The 15,042-nt window shown below is 54.3% G+C and overlaps 2 protein-coding genes across 6 annotated transcripts in view; both read right to left on the bottom strand.

Annotated features, from left to right (window-relative positions):
• Window positions 1-7,475, bottom strand: part of CORO2A (coronin 2A) — a 59,423-nt gene extending 51,948 nt beyond the window's left edge. For both annotated transcript variants that reach the window (XM_033858332.2, XM_033858333.2), the window contains exon 1: window positions 7,347-7,475. The gene's annotated coding sequence lies outside the window, so the exon portion shown is untranslated. The remainder of the gene's footprint in view (window positions 1-7,346) is intronic.
• A 4,988-nt stretch (window positions 7,476-12,463) lies between these two features.
• Window positions 12,464-15,042, bottom strand: part of TBC1D2 (TBC1 domain family member 2) — a 42,240-nt gene continuing 39,661 nt past the window's right edge. For 3 of the 4 annotated variants that reach the window (XM_019948997.3, XM_019948996.3, XM_019948998.3), the window contains 3 exons: window positions 14,568-14,753; window positions 13,668-13,789; window positions 12,464-13,034 (listed from right to left, as the gene is read on the bottom strand). In XM_019948997.3, coding sequence (XP_019804556.3) covers window positions 12,827-13,034; window positions 13,668-13,789; window positions 14,568-14,753 — 516 coding nt within the window. In that variant the 3' untranslated portion in view covers window positions 12,464-12,826. Of the gene's footprint in view, window positions 13,035-13,568; window positions 13,790-14,567; window positions 14,754-15,042 lie in introns of all 4 variants that reach the window. The other variant, XR_002179169.3, reaches the window with a different exon arrangement.

A 15,042-nucleotide genomic window follows, 5' to 3' on the forward strand; every position in this document is an offset into this window, starting at 1 on the left:
CCACATCTTTATAGAAATAAAATGTCTATCACATATAAAATTTCAAAATACAGAAAAAAGAAAACAAAATTTTGCCATCTAGTGATAACCAACCAGCTTGATGTGTGTCTTTCTGAATATTTTTCTGTATTTACATTTGTGTAGATCTATTCTTTCCTCATTTTCAAACCAAAATGGGCTCATAGCACACACTGCTCTTTTCCCTATTTGCACACCTCCCTCTACATAGACTGGTTTCTTCCCAGTGACCTCACGGTGCTCCCCTATCCTCCATCCCTTCACCTGGCAGCTCTCTACAGTGCCTCTTGGTCAGGTCCCTGAGGCCTGATCAGGGTGCCCAGCCTCTACCAGGATGCAGTGCTTTTGGCCTGATGGGTTCCTATGGACACTTGTCCCCCCTTCCTTGGGACAGAGCTGTGACTGGATCGTAATTGCTCTCAGGGCCTCCTCAAAGCAAAGCCGTTCCCCAGCACAGAAATACTCTTGAACCCTTAAATCAAGGGGTGTGAGGTGAATGGAGGCTGTCTGTCTCTGCTGGATTTGACTGTAGATCTTTCAAAACAGGCCGGACGTTCTCCTGGACCCAGATGCTGCCCTGGTGTTTCCCTAACCCCTGGGGACTCCAGATATCACAGTAAACAACAATGAACAGGTGCCTGGCATTTTATAGTTCATGAAGTGCTTCCATGCTTTCTACCCAATTTTAAGACTCACAACCGCTGCAAACATTAGGCAATTATCTCAATTTTATACGACTGAGGCTCAGAGAAGTGGGGCAATTTACCCAATGGCCTTTCTTGCTTTCTTCCCCTTCAGAGTCTGGCCAACTCCAAATCCCACTAACAACCTGGCCCAGCCATCACCTCCTCCAGGGAGCCTCCTTAACTCCCACCCCACCCCAGGCTGCATTAGGTGCCCCTCCTTGAGAGCCCACAGCTCCACGGCTTCCCTATCAGAACTGAGCCCCTGACCAGGCTGTGCGCCCTTGAAGGCAGCGATGAGTCTGGCTTATCTCCATCCTTACTCCCCAGGCATAGTAAAACCTCAATAGATGGCTGCTGGGTTGAAGATTGTTACGATTATTAAGGCAGGAAATGCTCTGCCCACTTTATGGAAGAGGACAGGGGGCATAAAGAAGGGACAGGACTTGCCTACAGAGCATGTCAATGGCCAGGTCAGGTCTCCCTCCTCAGAGGTGTGGGCTCTTTTGTTCCACTGTGTCCCTTGTTTGTAATCTTGGACTCCAAGCCACTGCCTGAGGATCATTTCCATCTCCTCTTGCACTGGCTGGGCCTCCCTGGTCGAGCCAGGTTATGAAGGGGAGCGTCGTAGAGGGGGCTCTGGCTGGGAAGGCTCAATCCCCCAGCCTGGGCCAACAACCTGGGGTGGCCCCAGGAGCAGCAACAGTAGTTGGCTCTCCACTACTGTGCCACGCCCTGTGCCAGAACTTTCCATCTACATCTCCCCTTCCTCCTGAAGCTGGCACCATTATGATGCCACTTTGCAGGTGGGGAGGGAAAGACCCCGGCTGAGGCTCACCCAGTGGCCGTGCTGGGATCCAAAGCCAGGGCTGCATCCCTGGCAGCAGGAGGCCCCAGGGCTTTGCTGGCACCGGAGCCAGAAACAGTCAGAGTACAAGAGACAAGTCCCAGGGGGCCTGCAGGCTTGGCAAGGTCCCGAACTCTCCCTCCCCACCCCTGGCTGCCTCCCACCCAGGGCCTGCTGGAGGGCTGAGACTCTTGGGCCCAGAGAACACAGGCCTGCCCTGGAAGTGCCCAGCACTCTGTATGGGCAGGGTCATGGCACTTGCCAGCCCCCTGCTAGCTCTGGGCTCAAGGCCAGGCTGGAAGCAGCTGTCACATCAACCCTACAAATTCTCAGCTCCCTGTTTCTTCTTAGAATAAGACCTCACATATCTGCTCCCAACTGGTTGAGAGATGCTGAGCAAGGTGCCACCTTTCACTGGGCCTTACTTTCCCTATCTGTGAAAGGATGCTGGGGGTGGGGTGAGTGCAGGGTGGGGGGGCTGTCTCAATGGAACCCACCAACTGACATTCCAGGTTTGGCTACAGGCAACACAGCGCGGTGATTAAGACCCTGAACACTGGACCCAGATGACATGGGTCCAAATATATGACCCTGGGCGAGCTGCCCAACTTCTCTGGGCCACAGTGTCCTCATCTGAAAAATGGGGATAATAGTAGAAAAAGAAACCCAAGTAAATATAGTAAAATGTTTATATTGATTATCTAAGATAAAAGGAGATGTGATTTATTTTCTGTTTTCCTCTCTTTTTTCTACATTCTCTATTATCATCAAGTACTTAGAAAAAACAAATATACTTTCTTTGTAAATTAACTTCATTGAGATATAATTTACATACAATACACCCATTAAAAATAGTAAGTAATAGTATCTATTCTATAGATTCCTTTGAGGATTCGATGGGCCAGTGTATGTAAAATCTTAGATGGCGCCTGGAGCATAAGAAGTGCGATTAAGTATTTGTTAAATAAATAAGCCCAAGACCAGCCTGGCTTCCTCCTCTTCCTACTCACCTGGCCTGGACCCCTACCTCACCCCCCGCACCAAGCTTGACAGATCCTCTGCCCCCTCGTTCAATGGTTTACGCTGCCTGGGTCCAGCCTCATCATCCCAGGCCTGGACTATTTCCACAGCCCTCTCTCTGTACCGCAGAGGAATCGCACAAACACTCAAATGTGGGGACTTCCCTGGTGGCGCAGAGGTTAAGAATCCGCCTGCCAAAGCAGGGGACACGGGTTCGAGTTCTGGTCCGGGAGGATCCCACATGCCGCAGAGCAACTAAGCCCGTGCGCCACAACTACCGAGCCTGCGCTCTAGAGTCCGCAAGCCACAACTACGAAGCCCGAGTGCCACAAGTACTGAAGCCCACGCGCCTAGAGCCCGTGCTCCGCAACAAAGAGAAGCCATCACAATGAGAAGCCCGCGCACCACAACGAAGAGCAGCCCCCACTCACCGCAACTAGAGAAAGCCCGCGTGCAGCAACAAAGACCCAATGCAGCCAAAAATAAAAATAAATTAAAAAAAAAAACACTCAAATGTGGCCATGCCCATAACTTGTTCAAAAGCCTTCCATGGCTCCCACTGCCCTTGACTAAAAGCCCTAGCTCCTCTATGAGACCCTGTTTCAGCAAGTTACTTAAACTCTCTGTACCTTTGTCACTTAAACTCTCTGTACCTTTGTCCCTTTAACTGAAGAAGAGATATACAAGTAGTGCCTCCCTCAAACTTACAGGAGTCCATCATGTTGTACGAGACAGGGTACACGGACCGGCGGCCTCTCTCACCTGTCTCCTCTTCCCTCGTGGCAATCTTCTCATCTGCTCTTCCTTCAACGTGTCAGGTATGGTCCTACCTCAGGGCTTTTTTCTTGGCACTGGTTGTTCCCTCTCCCTGGACGGCTCTTCCCCAGGAATCAGCCAGCTCACTCCCTCACCTCCTTCAAGCCTTTGCCCAGAAGTGATTCTTAGTGATTCCCCTCACATACACCCTCTTGAAACCACAACCCCTCTTTCCATTCCCCCTCACACACTCAAAATATCCTATGTTTTATTCGCTCCATCTCATTTATCACCACCTATTGTACTTAGTGTTTATTGTCTGTCTTTTTTTCCTATTAGATTGTAAGCTCTTTTAAGACAGATTTTTTATCTTTTTGGTCTATTTTGTTTACTGTCAAGAACGCCCTTCCCCCCAGTACCTAGAAGATACCTAGCGCAATGCAGGTGTTTAATAAATGAAAGGCTGAATGATTACATGAATGACTGTGAAGCACTTAGGACAATCAGGCAGGTGGTAAGTACTCAATAAATGTTAGCTTATTATTATTGTTGTTGTTGTTGTTATTGATTCTTCGAGGTGAGGCTCCCATGTCCTTCTTACTTGACTTCTCCAAGCTTATACAGTAATCACACTGTACTAGTCCCCACCGCACCCTGCCAATCTCTCAATTATGGTAAGGAGCACAGTGCTTTTTAATTATATCTTTTTCCATTTAGGCTGAACCAAATGGCCATTTCTTGTAAGTCAAAAACAGCCAGATATTGGCCATTTCACATATGACCTAATACGTTTCGCATGGCAGCCTGCAGGCCCTTGGGAGGTACCTCAAGGCCTAATACACAGTCAGTGCTCAGTAAATGTTTGTTCACCAACTCCTGGCCCTTCATAATAGGTGTGATTGCTAAACACCTCCAATCTGTTCTGAAGAAGGCAAGGCACACCCTATAGACATAACATAATAAATGGAGGATCTTGCTGAATTATTTTCCAATCCTCCTGAAAAATCTCTGTCCCCTGATATTTGGTAAAGAGGATAAAAACAAAAATACAGTAGGATCTAAAATAATCCAGGTTCTGGAACTTCCCTGGCAGTCCAGTGGTTGAGACTCCATGCTTCCAGTGCAGGGGACATGGGTTTGATCCTTGGTCCAGGAACTAAGATCCTCCATGCCAAGGGGCATGGCCAAAAAAAAAAAATCCAGGTTCTGGCCATTTGGAGATAACAAAGGTCTAAGGCTGAGGGAAGCCCCTTCCCCTAGCTAGCTGCTTGCCTCTAAGGGGATTCATTTAATGATGGGGGAGGGAGACTGCAACAATCTTTGGTTATCCCTGTGTTCCCTGCTCCTTCTAATAAAGGCTTCCTCTACAGAGGTTTGCTAAGTCTAGAATGTGGGTTGTCAGAGTTCAAAGAAATTCAGCAATCACTGAATCTACCCCATTTCACATATAGGGTAAGTGAGGTACAGAAAGGGGCAGGGATTGACCTAAGGTCATTCGGTGGGGTAGAGGAAGAGCTCATCCTGGAATCTAGGCTGGCAGGAGTCTCATTGCTTTTCCTCTGGACCACACTGCTCCTGCGCTGGCCAGACTCTGGACATGGAAGCTTTAGTATCACTATTATTAAAGGTGTACTTTTAAATGAAATGTTTATTAAGCCTCAGATAAAACACCAAGAGCTTCTTCACCATAAGATAACTTCTTGCAAATAACAGCACTACACTCGTCTCTCTCTATAATTACTTCCTTAGGGTAAAGTCCTTAAATTAGAATTCTAGGGTCAAAGGGAAGTTAGGATCATTTTCATGGACTTTTGTAACAAACTGCCAGGTTGCTCTGCAAAATTAAATGCTACCGGAGAATCCCTATAGCTTTGCCAGCATAGACGTTTATCCTTTTATATTTATTTCTGCTAATTTTATAGGAATAAATACAGATTGCTTTCATTTACTATGTGGTATGTGTTTCCAAACACACACACACACACACACACACTCTAGTTCTGGAATCAAGATCGCTGGGCTTGGTTGCTCATCTGCTGTGTGACCTTTGACAAGTCACATCCCCTCCAGGGATAGGGGATACCTATCTGTCAAATGAGGGGGTTGAATGAGATGATTTCTTAAGATCCCTTGCAGTTTAGATATTCCATAATTCCATGGTGCATTTTAAAATTATTGGCATAGGATGACTTGTTAATAACCAGAATTTGCTATACCTCTAAATCAAGGCCTAAATAGCTTGGACTAGTAGAGCAGGAAAACAGAGCCCAGATTATACGCAGGTAGAGATGACAGGAGACATAGGTAGCACTTAAGCCTGTGGGTCGGAGCTATGCTCAAGTGACAGCACATATACTTAGTCTGCTTTTACGACGGGATAATAACACTCGTTTGTGGTCTAGCTTCAAGTTCTGTGCAGCTCCACCATGGCCAGAAGGTAAGGTCATGCTCACTCTACTTCGGCCCTAGAGTCCCAGACTTGCAGTCAAAGGCAGCTCACCCCCAGCAAGTGCTCATCCAGCCTCTGCTCACAACCTCTGAGGACACAGTGCTCACTACCTGCCCTGGCAATGCCTCCCTTCTTTTGGCTGTAAGAAAGCTCCCGGGTGAGGGGCAGGTCACGAGGGGGGACAAGAGAGACCAGAAGGCCCAGTCCTGATTCTCAGAAACTACTCCCTCAATCAGGGCAGGCAACAGAAGACAGGGAAGAACACGCATGGGCTGGAAGGTCTGGAGAGGGGCTCCTCTGGCTCCTTCTCTCACTCCAGACCTCTAAGGTAGCTGCTAACCCAAGGGTACAGGGGACACATTCCAGTGCTGATGACAGTGGGTTCTGAATAATCCCCAGGCTGACTACTGCCTGCTCTGGGGCAGACACCTCAGCTCCCTCGTCTTGCCTTTGCTCCCTAAGGCTCTGACAGGAGAAACAATGCTGGATCTGGGGCTGTTTAGCCCTGAGGTAAACTGATTTAAGGGACCAGATGATTGCCTCGGGGTGGGGGATGGAGGGGTCAGATGTTGTCTGTGTGCTCAGAGCAGGACTAGTAGATTCTAGCTCTGTTTACAGCTAGTGAGATTCCCATAACAAGGGGTGTGCAATGGGACAGCAGGACCTTCCAAAGGAGATCTGACCAAGGGGCTGGGTCAGATGCCAGAGGTCTTCTTCACCCAGAGAGCCTGGAGCCACAGTCCCTCAGACATCTGCTCTGTCCCAGACCGAACCCCACTCAGACATGGCTCTCTTGGCACTGTAGCCCCTCTGGGGTCCGTGTGTGGACAAGCCATCCCTATCACACCAGGCTGGGACGTAGAGCTGGGCGTCAGCACTGGTGGGGAAGGGATGGGGAAGAGCATGTTCCACACCATTCCCTAAATACAGGTGCCTGCATGGGTCTGGTCTAGGCAAGTCTGTGGCCGAGGGCCCCACCACCTCCAACCCAGGGCTCCCCCAGCCCCAGACCGGGAGGCAGACTTGGCAGGCAGACTCTGACCGCCCCACCCTGCATGCCCAGACCGGCTTGATAGGGACTTGGGGGTGTCCCCCCGCTTCCTGTTTCCTGTACAGGGAAGCTGAGGCCCAGCAGGTTGCTCAACCAGGAGAGGGAAGAGGTCTTGACACAGGTCCCGCGAGGCACCCAGGCCACTAATGGGGGGACTGTCGGGACCGACTCGCCACAGCCAGCATAAGAGGCCCTCACTGCGGGTGGGCTGTGCAGACAGTACCCATCCAGGCCCCTCGCCGTCGGGAGGCTGGAGCTTGAGGCGGCCCCTCCCAAGAGCCCAGCGAGGAAGGGGCCACCACTGGGCCCGCTGTCCCGATGGGGAAACTGAGGCCTGGAGAGGAGCAGTGCTTTGTGCAAGGTCACGCAGAGGGGCTGGAAGCCAGGTCCCCCGAGCCCCGCCGGGTCCCCTGCGGTGCGCCGAGCCCCAGCATCCCTCCCCGGGCGCTGCAGCCCAGAGGCGCAGCGCGCACACATCGCACAGACAGGGAAGGTATGGCCGGTGGCTCGGGGCCGCCCTACCTTGATGACTGCCGCGCAGGTGGCTGCGGCGGCGGCGTCCGGCTCCGGCTCCGGCTCCGCGCTCCTCGCCGCCCGCCGAGTCCCGGCTCCCAGCGCCGCCTCCTCCCTCCCTAAGCACGGCAGGCGGGGCCGGTGGGCGGGGCAAGGGCCGGCACAAGCCCCGCCCTCGCGCTCCGCGAGCCCGCGGGGCAACCACTGCTTCCTCACGATCCTCGCCGCGCTCCGGGCCCCCCGGGGCTGGTCTCGGGGCGCGCACACGCGCACAGAACGGGCGCGTACACCGGCGCGCACTCGCCGCAGTGACTGGGGCGGGCTGACCCGCGCGACCAAACAGAAGCTGGGGGCAGTCACACTCTCCTGCCTTCACGTCCCGCCGCTCCCTCGCTGAGTGGCTTGGAACAAGGGACTCGACCTCCCGGAGCCTCAAGTTTCTCCCTTGGTGAAATGGAAACAGTAACCGTGTCTGCCTCAGAGAGCTGTTTGAAAATTAGATGAGACGATCTAATTTACCCCGCACGGCAAAGTGCGCGCGCAGAGCCCGCCACGGGAGTAGCGCTTGGTGAACCTGGGCTGGTAGAGTAATTCCTGAGGCTTCCCAATCCGCCGGGAGGAAGAGGGCAAGAGGGCCGCTGAGTATCGGGAGGAGGCCCTTCTTTCTCTCAGTAGCCAGGAGGGGGCGCTGCTGCCCAGTCTCGCCGGCTTTGGGGTCCAGACTGCTAGGCAATGGGGCGGAGATGGGGAGATCCAGCCGTTCAGTAATACCACCACCTAACACTTAATGAACCCGGCACAGTTCTAGGCACCTTAATTGAATCAGCGTACTTTACCGTCACACAAGCCTATGAGGTTATCTATTACCTATCTTACACATAAGGAAGCTGAGGCGCAGAGGGGTTATCTCACTTAAGATCACACAGGTAGTAATTCACCCCTAGGCAGCGTGGCTCCCAAACCCAAGCTTATAAACACTCTACCACACCACCTCTCTTGTGAAGAGCTCTTTGTTCAGTGGTGTATCTCTAGGGCCTAGAACAGTGCGTGGCTCAGTGTTAGTTCACCTGAATGTCTTAATTCACCTAGTGCTTGGGCAAGTAACTCTGGTGCAGTTCCTACGCCCTTGCACTCTCACACATCTATGCCTTTGTTCACACCGTCCTTTCTGCCAGGAATTCTTTTACCTCCTCATTTCCTGTCTTTTTTTTTTTTTTTGATTTATTTATTATTTATTTTTGGCTGCATCGTGTATTAGTTGCGGTATGTGGGATCTTCGTTGAGGCATGATGGATCTCTCATTGCGGGCGGGCTCTTCGTTGTGGTGCGCAGTCTCCAGGGCGCATGCGCTCTGGGGCTCTGTAGTTGTGGTGCGCGGGTTCCAGAGCACGTGGGCTCTGTAGTTTGCAGCACGAAGGCTCTAGTTAAGGCACGCGAGCTCAGTAGTTGTAGTGTGCGTGCTTAGTTGCCCCATGGCATGTGGGATCTTAGTTCCCTGAGCAGGGATCGAACCTACATCCCCTGAATTGTAAGGCAGGTCCTTTACCACTGGACCACCAGGGAAGTCCCTCCTACTTTTTTTTGCGGTACGCGGGCCTCTCGCCTCTCCCATTGCAGAGCACAGGCTCCGGACGCGCAGGCGCAGCGGCCATGGCCCACGGGCCCAGCCGCCCCGCGGCATGCGGGATCCTCCTGGACCGGGGCACGAACCCGTGTCCCCTGCATCGACAGGCGGACTCTCAACCACTGCGCCACCAGGGAAGCCCCCTCCTACTGTCTTTTAAACAGACTCATCCTTCTTTCCAGGGTCGGTACCAATGTACCTCCCCAGCACGTCGTCCTAGATCCCTGTGGATGTGCCCTCCCAGGGTTGTATCTGCATCTTACCACTCTGTGCCATGACGGTAGGTGGCTGGGGTGTGTTTGGGGGAAGGCTGGTTTGACAGGGACCTTTCTGGGGGCCATGGACATATGGACCAGTGGGCTAGAGGGGAGGCCATTAGAGGCCTCTGCAATAGACACAACCTGGGACTCTTCCTAGAGATGCTGTGTGTATATGTGTGTTCTTTATTCTCCTGTCCCTTCCATCCCCCTAACCCTGGTCCATTTGATGAAGGCTACCCACTGACCATCTGAATTGCACATATGGGTAAACTGAGGCCAGAACGGGGATGACCTATCCAGGGGTCCCTAGCTAGGAAACACACATAGGTCTGGTTCCAAAGTTGGGCCCATCTGCTAGCACCTTCTATTGGGCCTTATTGCTGATTGAGATGAGCCAGAAAACCAACACCTTCCTGTGTCAGCATGGCCTTTGTTTAATCTGCCGTGTGTGGGTAAATTTCTTGTGGGTGACCAGAACATGTCTGTGTGTCTGTGTGTGCGTGAGAGGGTGGCAAGTTCTCCTCTACCTGCCCAACATGGAGTTTTCTGTACAATATGGTCCTGTGCCCATGGCAGATTGAACTGAGAAATAATGAGGGGACAGCAGCACCTGGGTGGTGAGGTTCTGAACATGGGGGAGAGGACCCTGAACACAGGTATTCTGTAAAAGTGAATGTGCATCTCCCACTTTAGGGTGGGGGTCTTCCATAGTGCCCTCCCTCCTGTTTTGAGGAGCCCCTTTATTCTTGGGAATATTGCCCCAGGAAGTTTCCCTGGGAAATTCCTTTCCCCTAGAGAATGGAGCATGGGCCTGAGCTCGCTGGGGGCCTAGTTGGGAGAGGGATGCTTTGAGCTAGAGGGCCCACCACCTGGGGTAGGGAGGTGGAGCTGGGAGGGATCAGATCCTCCAGCCTGGGAAAGCAGCAGCCCCTGGGGATGGGGGCGACAGCTGTGGTGCAGGGCCAGGAACCTGACACCAGGGGTGGGCCCCAAACGCCTTTCAGGAAGAGCTGAGGGAGGGTGGGCAGGCTCCCTGGGAGCAGCTGCACCCCAGACATTCTTGGGGTTCGGCCACCCCCACCAGTTCCTGCTACAGCCTCCCTGTCAGGTAGATGTTTCTTCCTTTCATTTTCCTTTGCCTGGAGCTATCCCCATAGGACCTACACCACTCAGGAGGCCATAGGCTAGACTTGTCCTTCCCCCTGGGGGAGGTGTTCTAGGATCCAGAGAAGGTGCCTTGAGTTTGGAGGAGCCCTCCCTGGTTTTGCAGTTAGCAGCCTCTAAGGCTTGAACATGGCTTAACCACTCAGTGGCTGTGTGACTCTAGGCAAGTTAGTTAACCTCTCTGAGCCTTGTCTCCTCATCTGTAAACTGAGCTTGGCCTGGAGTGAGCACGTGTTGTAAGACAGGCAGTTCACATTCTTGCTCTGGCTCCAGCTCCCGGCTCCAGGGCTGGAGGCCCCCTAGTCAGTCCTGATTGCCTGTGGTCCCCAACCCTGTTGGTGTAGCACAGTACCCACGCCCTACAACAGGCTGAGTGTGGGACCCAGCGCTCAGGTGATTCTGTGGTGCAGCCAAGTAGGAACCAGAGGTGACCCAGTGCTGGTCAGCTGCAGAGTACCACCCCTCTCAGTGGGGGAGGAGGAGGGGGGTAGATACCCAGCTTTGGGCAGAGTTTCTCCTCTGCCTGGGTGTGTGAGTGGGAAAGATGGAGGGGGGGAAGACAAGTGGAGGAGGGGAGAGATGAGAGAAGGTGGAGAGGGGAGAGGTTGGGGGTGGGCAGAGGAAGGGGAGAGAAGGGGGGTGGCAGGCGGGAGGGGAGAGGAGGGTGCCCTCTATCCAGCAGCCCCGGTCTGAGCTGGGATTGCTTGCTGTATTTTTGCTGAGGAAGGAATTTGATTTTTAAGGCTAGAGTCAGAGGGACCAGCTGGACCTAGTCTCTCCTGGAGCCTTGGGCCTTTTCTAGACCTCAAGGCCCTCGTGGTGACATTTTCTTCATGGAAAGGGTACTCACTGCCCAAGGCTGGATTGACTCTGTGCCAGGCACCAGGCTCAGCACCAGCGTCATCTCCTTTCATCCTCCTGGAGTTCCAGGAGGCCAGAGCCCTTGTCTCTTTGGTGATGGCCCTGAGGCTTACAGCCTGTTGGGGTGTAGCCAGGACGCCCCCCAGGCTGCCCTCAGACCACCATCATGCTTCACAGTTACTGTTTGGTGGTGAAAGGACCTCAGCAGATGAAAAAAGTTTAGCAAAAATGAGAAAGGCCATCAAATCCTGGTGAAGGGTGTTCACAGGAAACTAGGCTGCCCAGCAGCCCTCGTAAATGTGGGAGGAAAGGAACCCTGAGGGTCCCCACCCCAGGGCTGGGGGGGAGTGCTGGGAGGGAACCAGGTGTCTGGTGTGCCAACCCCTCCCTCAAGTTCACACCAGTGGGCGACAGAAGGGCCTGTCACTGGTCCCCAGCAATGGGTGTGGCCGCCCAAGCCCTGACAAGAGCCTCAGATCAGAGCAGGAGGTCTCCCTGTGGGAATCCCCACCCCAGCCCTTCATAGCACAGATGGCTGAGCTCAAGGCTATCCCGGCACAGGCACAGGCTTTGCTGAGAAATGAGCTGCTGAAATCACTTGTGCAGCCTCAACCCCCTGCCTTGAGGGGAATGGGGGAAGCCTGTCTGCTGAGGAAGGGCCTGGAAGAGCCCAGAAGAACTGGAGCTGAGTTCTGCACAAGCCAGTCCTGACTGGGCAACGGGCTGCAGGCTCTGTCCGTCTCACCACCTGTTCCTCTCCCTCCCAACCGCCCAGTTTTCAAAGAGGCGAGTTTTCTTGCCCCAGACTCTGAATTTGGTGGTGGGAGATCAGAAGTTGGGTAGCTAACCCCGGGCTTTCAGCCCCTACACCAAGTTCCTCTTGGTAGTGGACAGGGGTTTCCCTGGGAACACCCTCCCCACCCGCTGTCCCCCTGATGGGCTGTGAGGAGAAAGGCGAGGGCAAGTGCAAGGCTCAGGATACAGGCCTTGGAAGGTGGGAGTTCAGAACTGGAACAAAGGCCCAACCAGGACTGGAGAGGCGCTGTTGCCCAGAAAGACGGAAGCCCTAACTGCACAGCTTCTCCAGGAACCAGGACCGGCCCTGCAGAGATGCCAAGAGAAACAGCAGCCAGGGACGTCCCGGGCTGGGAAGGCCCTAGTGGTGGGACACTCTGGAGCCCTGGGCCCGCCCAGGAACGACTGGTTACTGAGAATCGTTTAGGTTCCAAAGCTTGTGAACTATTTCCAATATTTACACTGTCATACACAGATAAAACTTAGAGAGTGTTCACGGTTACCCTATAAAGACAGCACTCTTGCTTGTCTGGGTGCTAAAATGCTCTGCAGAGGAAGTGAGGAGGGGTGTATCCTGGGTGTGTGCTCATGAGGAGGTAACCCAACCAATGGTTTCAGGAGCCAATGTTCCAATGGGGAGACTGAGTCCCAGAGAGGGGAAGGGACTCGCCCAGGGTCACATGGTGATGGGGCTCAGCGGGGCCTAGACCACTGCTCCATGGCTGTCCCCCTGTGGGTCTGCCAGCCAAGGGCGAGAAAGGCTTTGGGGAGGGCAGGTAGCCAAGTCAGGGCTCCGCCTCTCCCTCATCCTCGCTGGTGCAACCCTCGGGCACTGCAGGGCCCTGGGCTGCCCGGGTCTCCAAGTACTTGGCCTTGAGCTGCTCCAGCTCGTGCAGCTCAGCCTCCAGCCGCTCCCGGTGGGCCATCCGCAGCTGGTGTAGCTGTTTCATAGGAAAGGGGTTCATGTCGTTGAAGGCGATGTTCATCAGCTTCCTGGGGGGAGAGCACAGTCACAGTCACCGGGTGTCCCAGGCACCCCTGCATTCATTCTGCTCATGCAGCTGAGGCCCCTTCCAGGGAGGAAACAGTAAATAGGAAGACAATTTCCACCCAAAGTGACAGGTACTGAGGCAAGAGGAAGCTTAGCACTGTGGGAGCTCTAACCCAGAAAGGAAAAGTTGGTCAGGGAAGGCTTCGTGGAGGAGGGGACAGTGAGCTGAGTTTTGAAGAATGAGTACAGGTAGGCCAGGCAAAGATGGTGGTGGTGGAAGTGGCAAGGAGGCATTCTAAGTAGAAGAACCTGCAATGCCAGAAGCCCAGAGATGGAGGTTGTCCTAGGAACTCAAATAATTCTGTTTGGCAGGATCATAGGGCATGGGTGTTGGGGGCAGGAGAAGGTGGGCAAGAAATGAAACAGCACGGAGGCCCTGCATGCTGTGTTAAGGGGGCAGACAGACGCCAAGGCAGTGGAACGTCCCTGAAGATTTCTAAGCTGCAACGGAGGATCAGAATCGCTAATGAACCTACCTTTGGAAACACCAGCCCCCTCTCTGCTCTGTGTCCCGGAGGGATGCATGCGGGGTGGGTACGGTGGAGGGGCAGGGTGGCCCAGGAGTGCGTTCTCACCGACTGTTGCAAATGGTCTTGGTGAAGAAGCGCAGGTACTGGTAGATCTCCAGGCCATCCTGCAGCCTCAGGATCTCCTCCTCGTTGTACTTGAAGATGGCCAAGGCATAGCGGAACACCACCTGGGGGGTAAAGTGGGGGCTCAGGGCGGGGCACAGGGAGCCAGGGCAGGGAGTCCCCAGCAGGAGCAGAACCCACACCCCCAGGCGCTGTGGAAGGCCCTGGACAGGCTGCAGAGGTTGAAGGCCTGGAGGAAACGTGCGGGGCAACACCAAGGGGGGGTGGACTGGAAATCCCACAGGGGAGCACAGCTTGGAATCTGGGGATGGGGAGTGTCCTGGGACCCTGGGCCAGGCATTGCCCCTGTTGGACCCAATGGCGGGTAACACTGTCTTTACATGGGGCTCCAGTAGGAATCGAATAGAGACACAGATCCGAGGGCACTTGGTGAACTGTGAGGTCAGCCACCATGGGGAAACTGGGCGGAGGTCAGGGGAGGGCCTGCCCAGGGTCTCCTTGCGAGGTAAGGGGCAGAGCTGGGACCAGATCCAAGTGCCAGCCTCCCAATCTGGGGCTCAGTCCAAACAGGAGGAAGAGACGGCAGGTGATTGAGGGGCAATGGACAGAACAGCGATGCGCCTCCTGGTCATGCTTGTGCCTCCGCTCCAGGGAAAGGGAATCCCCCCAACTTTAGGACGCATCTTCAGAGGCAGAAGCACCACTTCCCCTCAGGAGTGCAAAGTACTTGAGTTTACAAAGCCACGCTCCCAGGAGAGGTCCTCCATGGCCCTGACAGGTGGGCTCTGTCCTCCCACTGTCCAGGGGCAGAATCGAGACCCAGAGGATGCAGGGACTTGCCCAGGACACTCCTGCTCATACCACCCCCCCGCAGTGCCCTACCTTGGTGCCCTCGTAGAGGAAGGCGTCCCAGACCTGGAGGAGGATGTTGCTGATGAGACTGTCTGCGAAGACTACGAGGAGCCAGTTGAAGGTGACGAAAGACAGGTCCACACGGTGCTGCCCCAGGTGGGCCATCAGTTTGGGCAGCTTCTCCAAGAGGAGGTCCTGCAGCACTCGCTGGTCCACCTGCAAGCCAAGAGAGGGCCTGTCAGCTGCTGCCCTGTGGAGGGGGCTGCCTCCGTCCGGTCCACCCCTGCACACCCGGCTGGTCCACACATGGCCCCAGGCTGCTCCCAGTGGGTCCTGCCCCACCTGGGGGCACAGAGCGCCCGGAGAAGCTAGAGCCCAGCCTGGCCGGGAGACAGGTCGCTCCACTGGTGAGCAGCCTTCCAGGTTGGAGCTTTGATGCAGAGGTCTCTGTGGACTGTAAGTTCTTGGCCAGTGGAGTTTTGGCTCCTTTGTCCCCCAGGCTTGT

This window comes from Tursiops truncatus, chromosome 6 (assembly GCF_011762595.2).
Source record: "Tursiops truncatus isolate mTurTru1 chromosome 6, mTurTru1.mat.Y, whole genome shotgun sequence".
NCBI lineage: Eukaryota > Metazoa > Chordata > Mammalia > Artiodactyla > Delphinidae > Tursiops > Tursiops truncatus.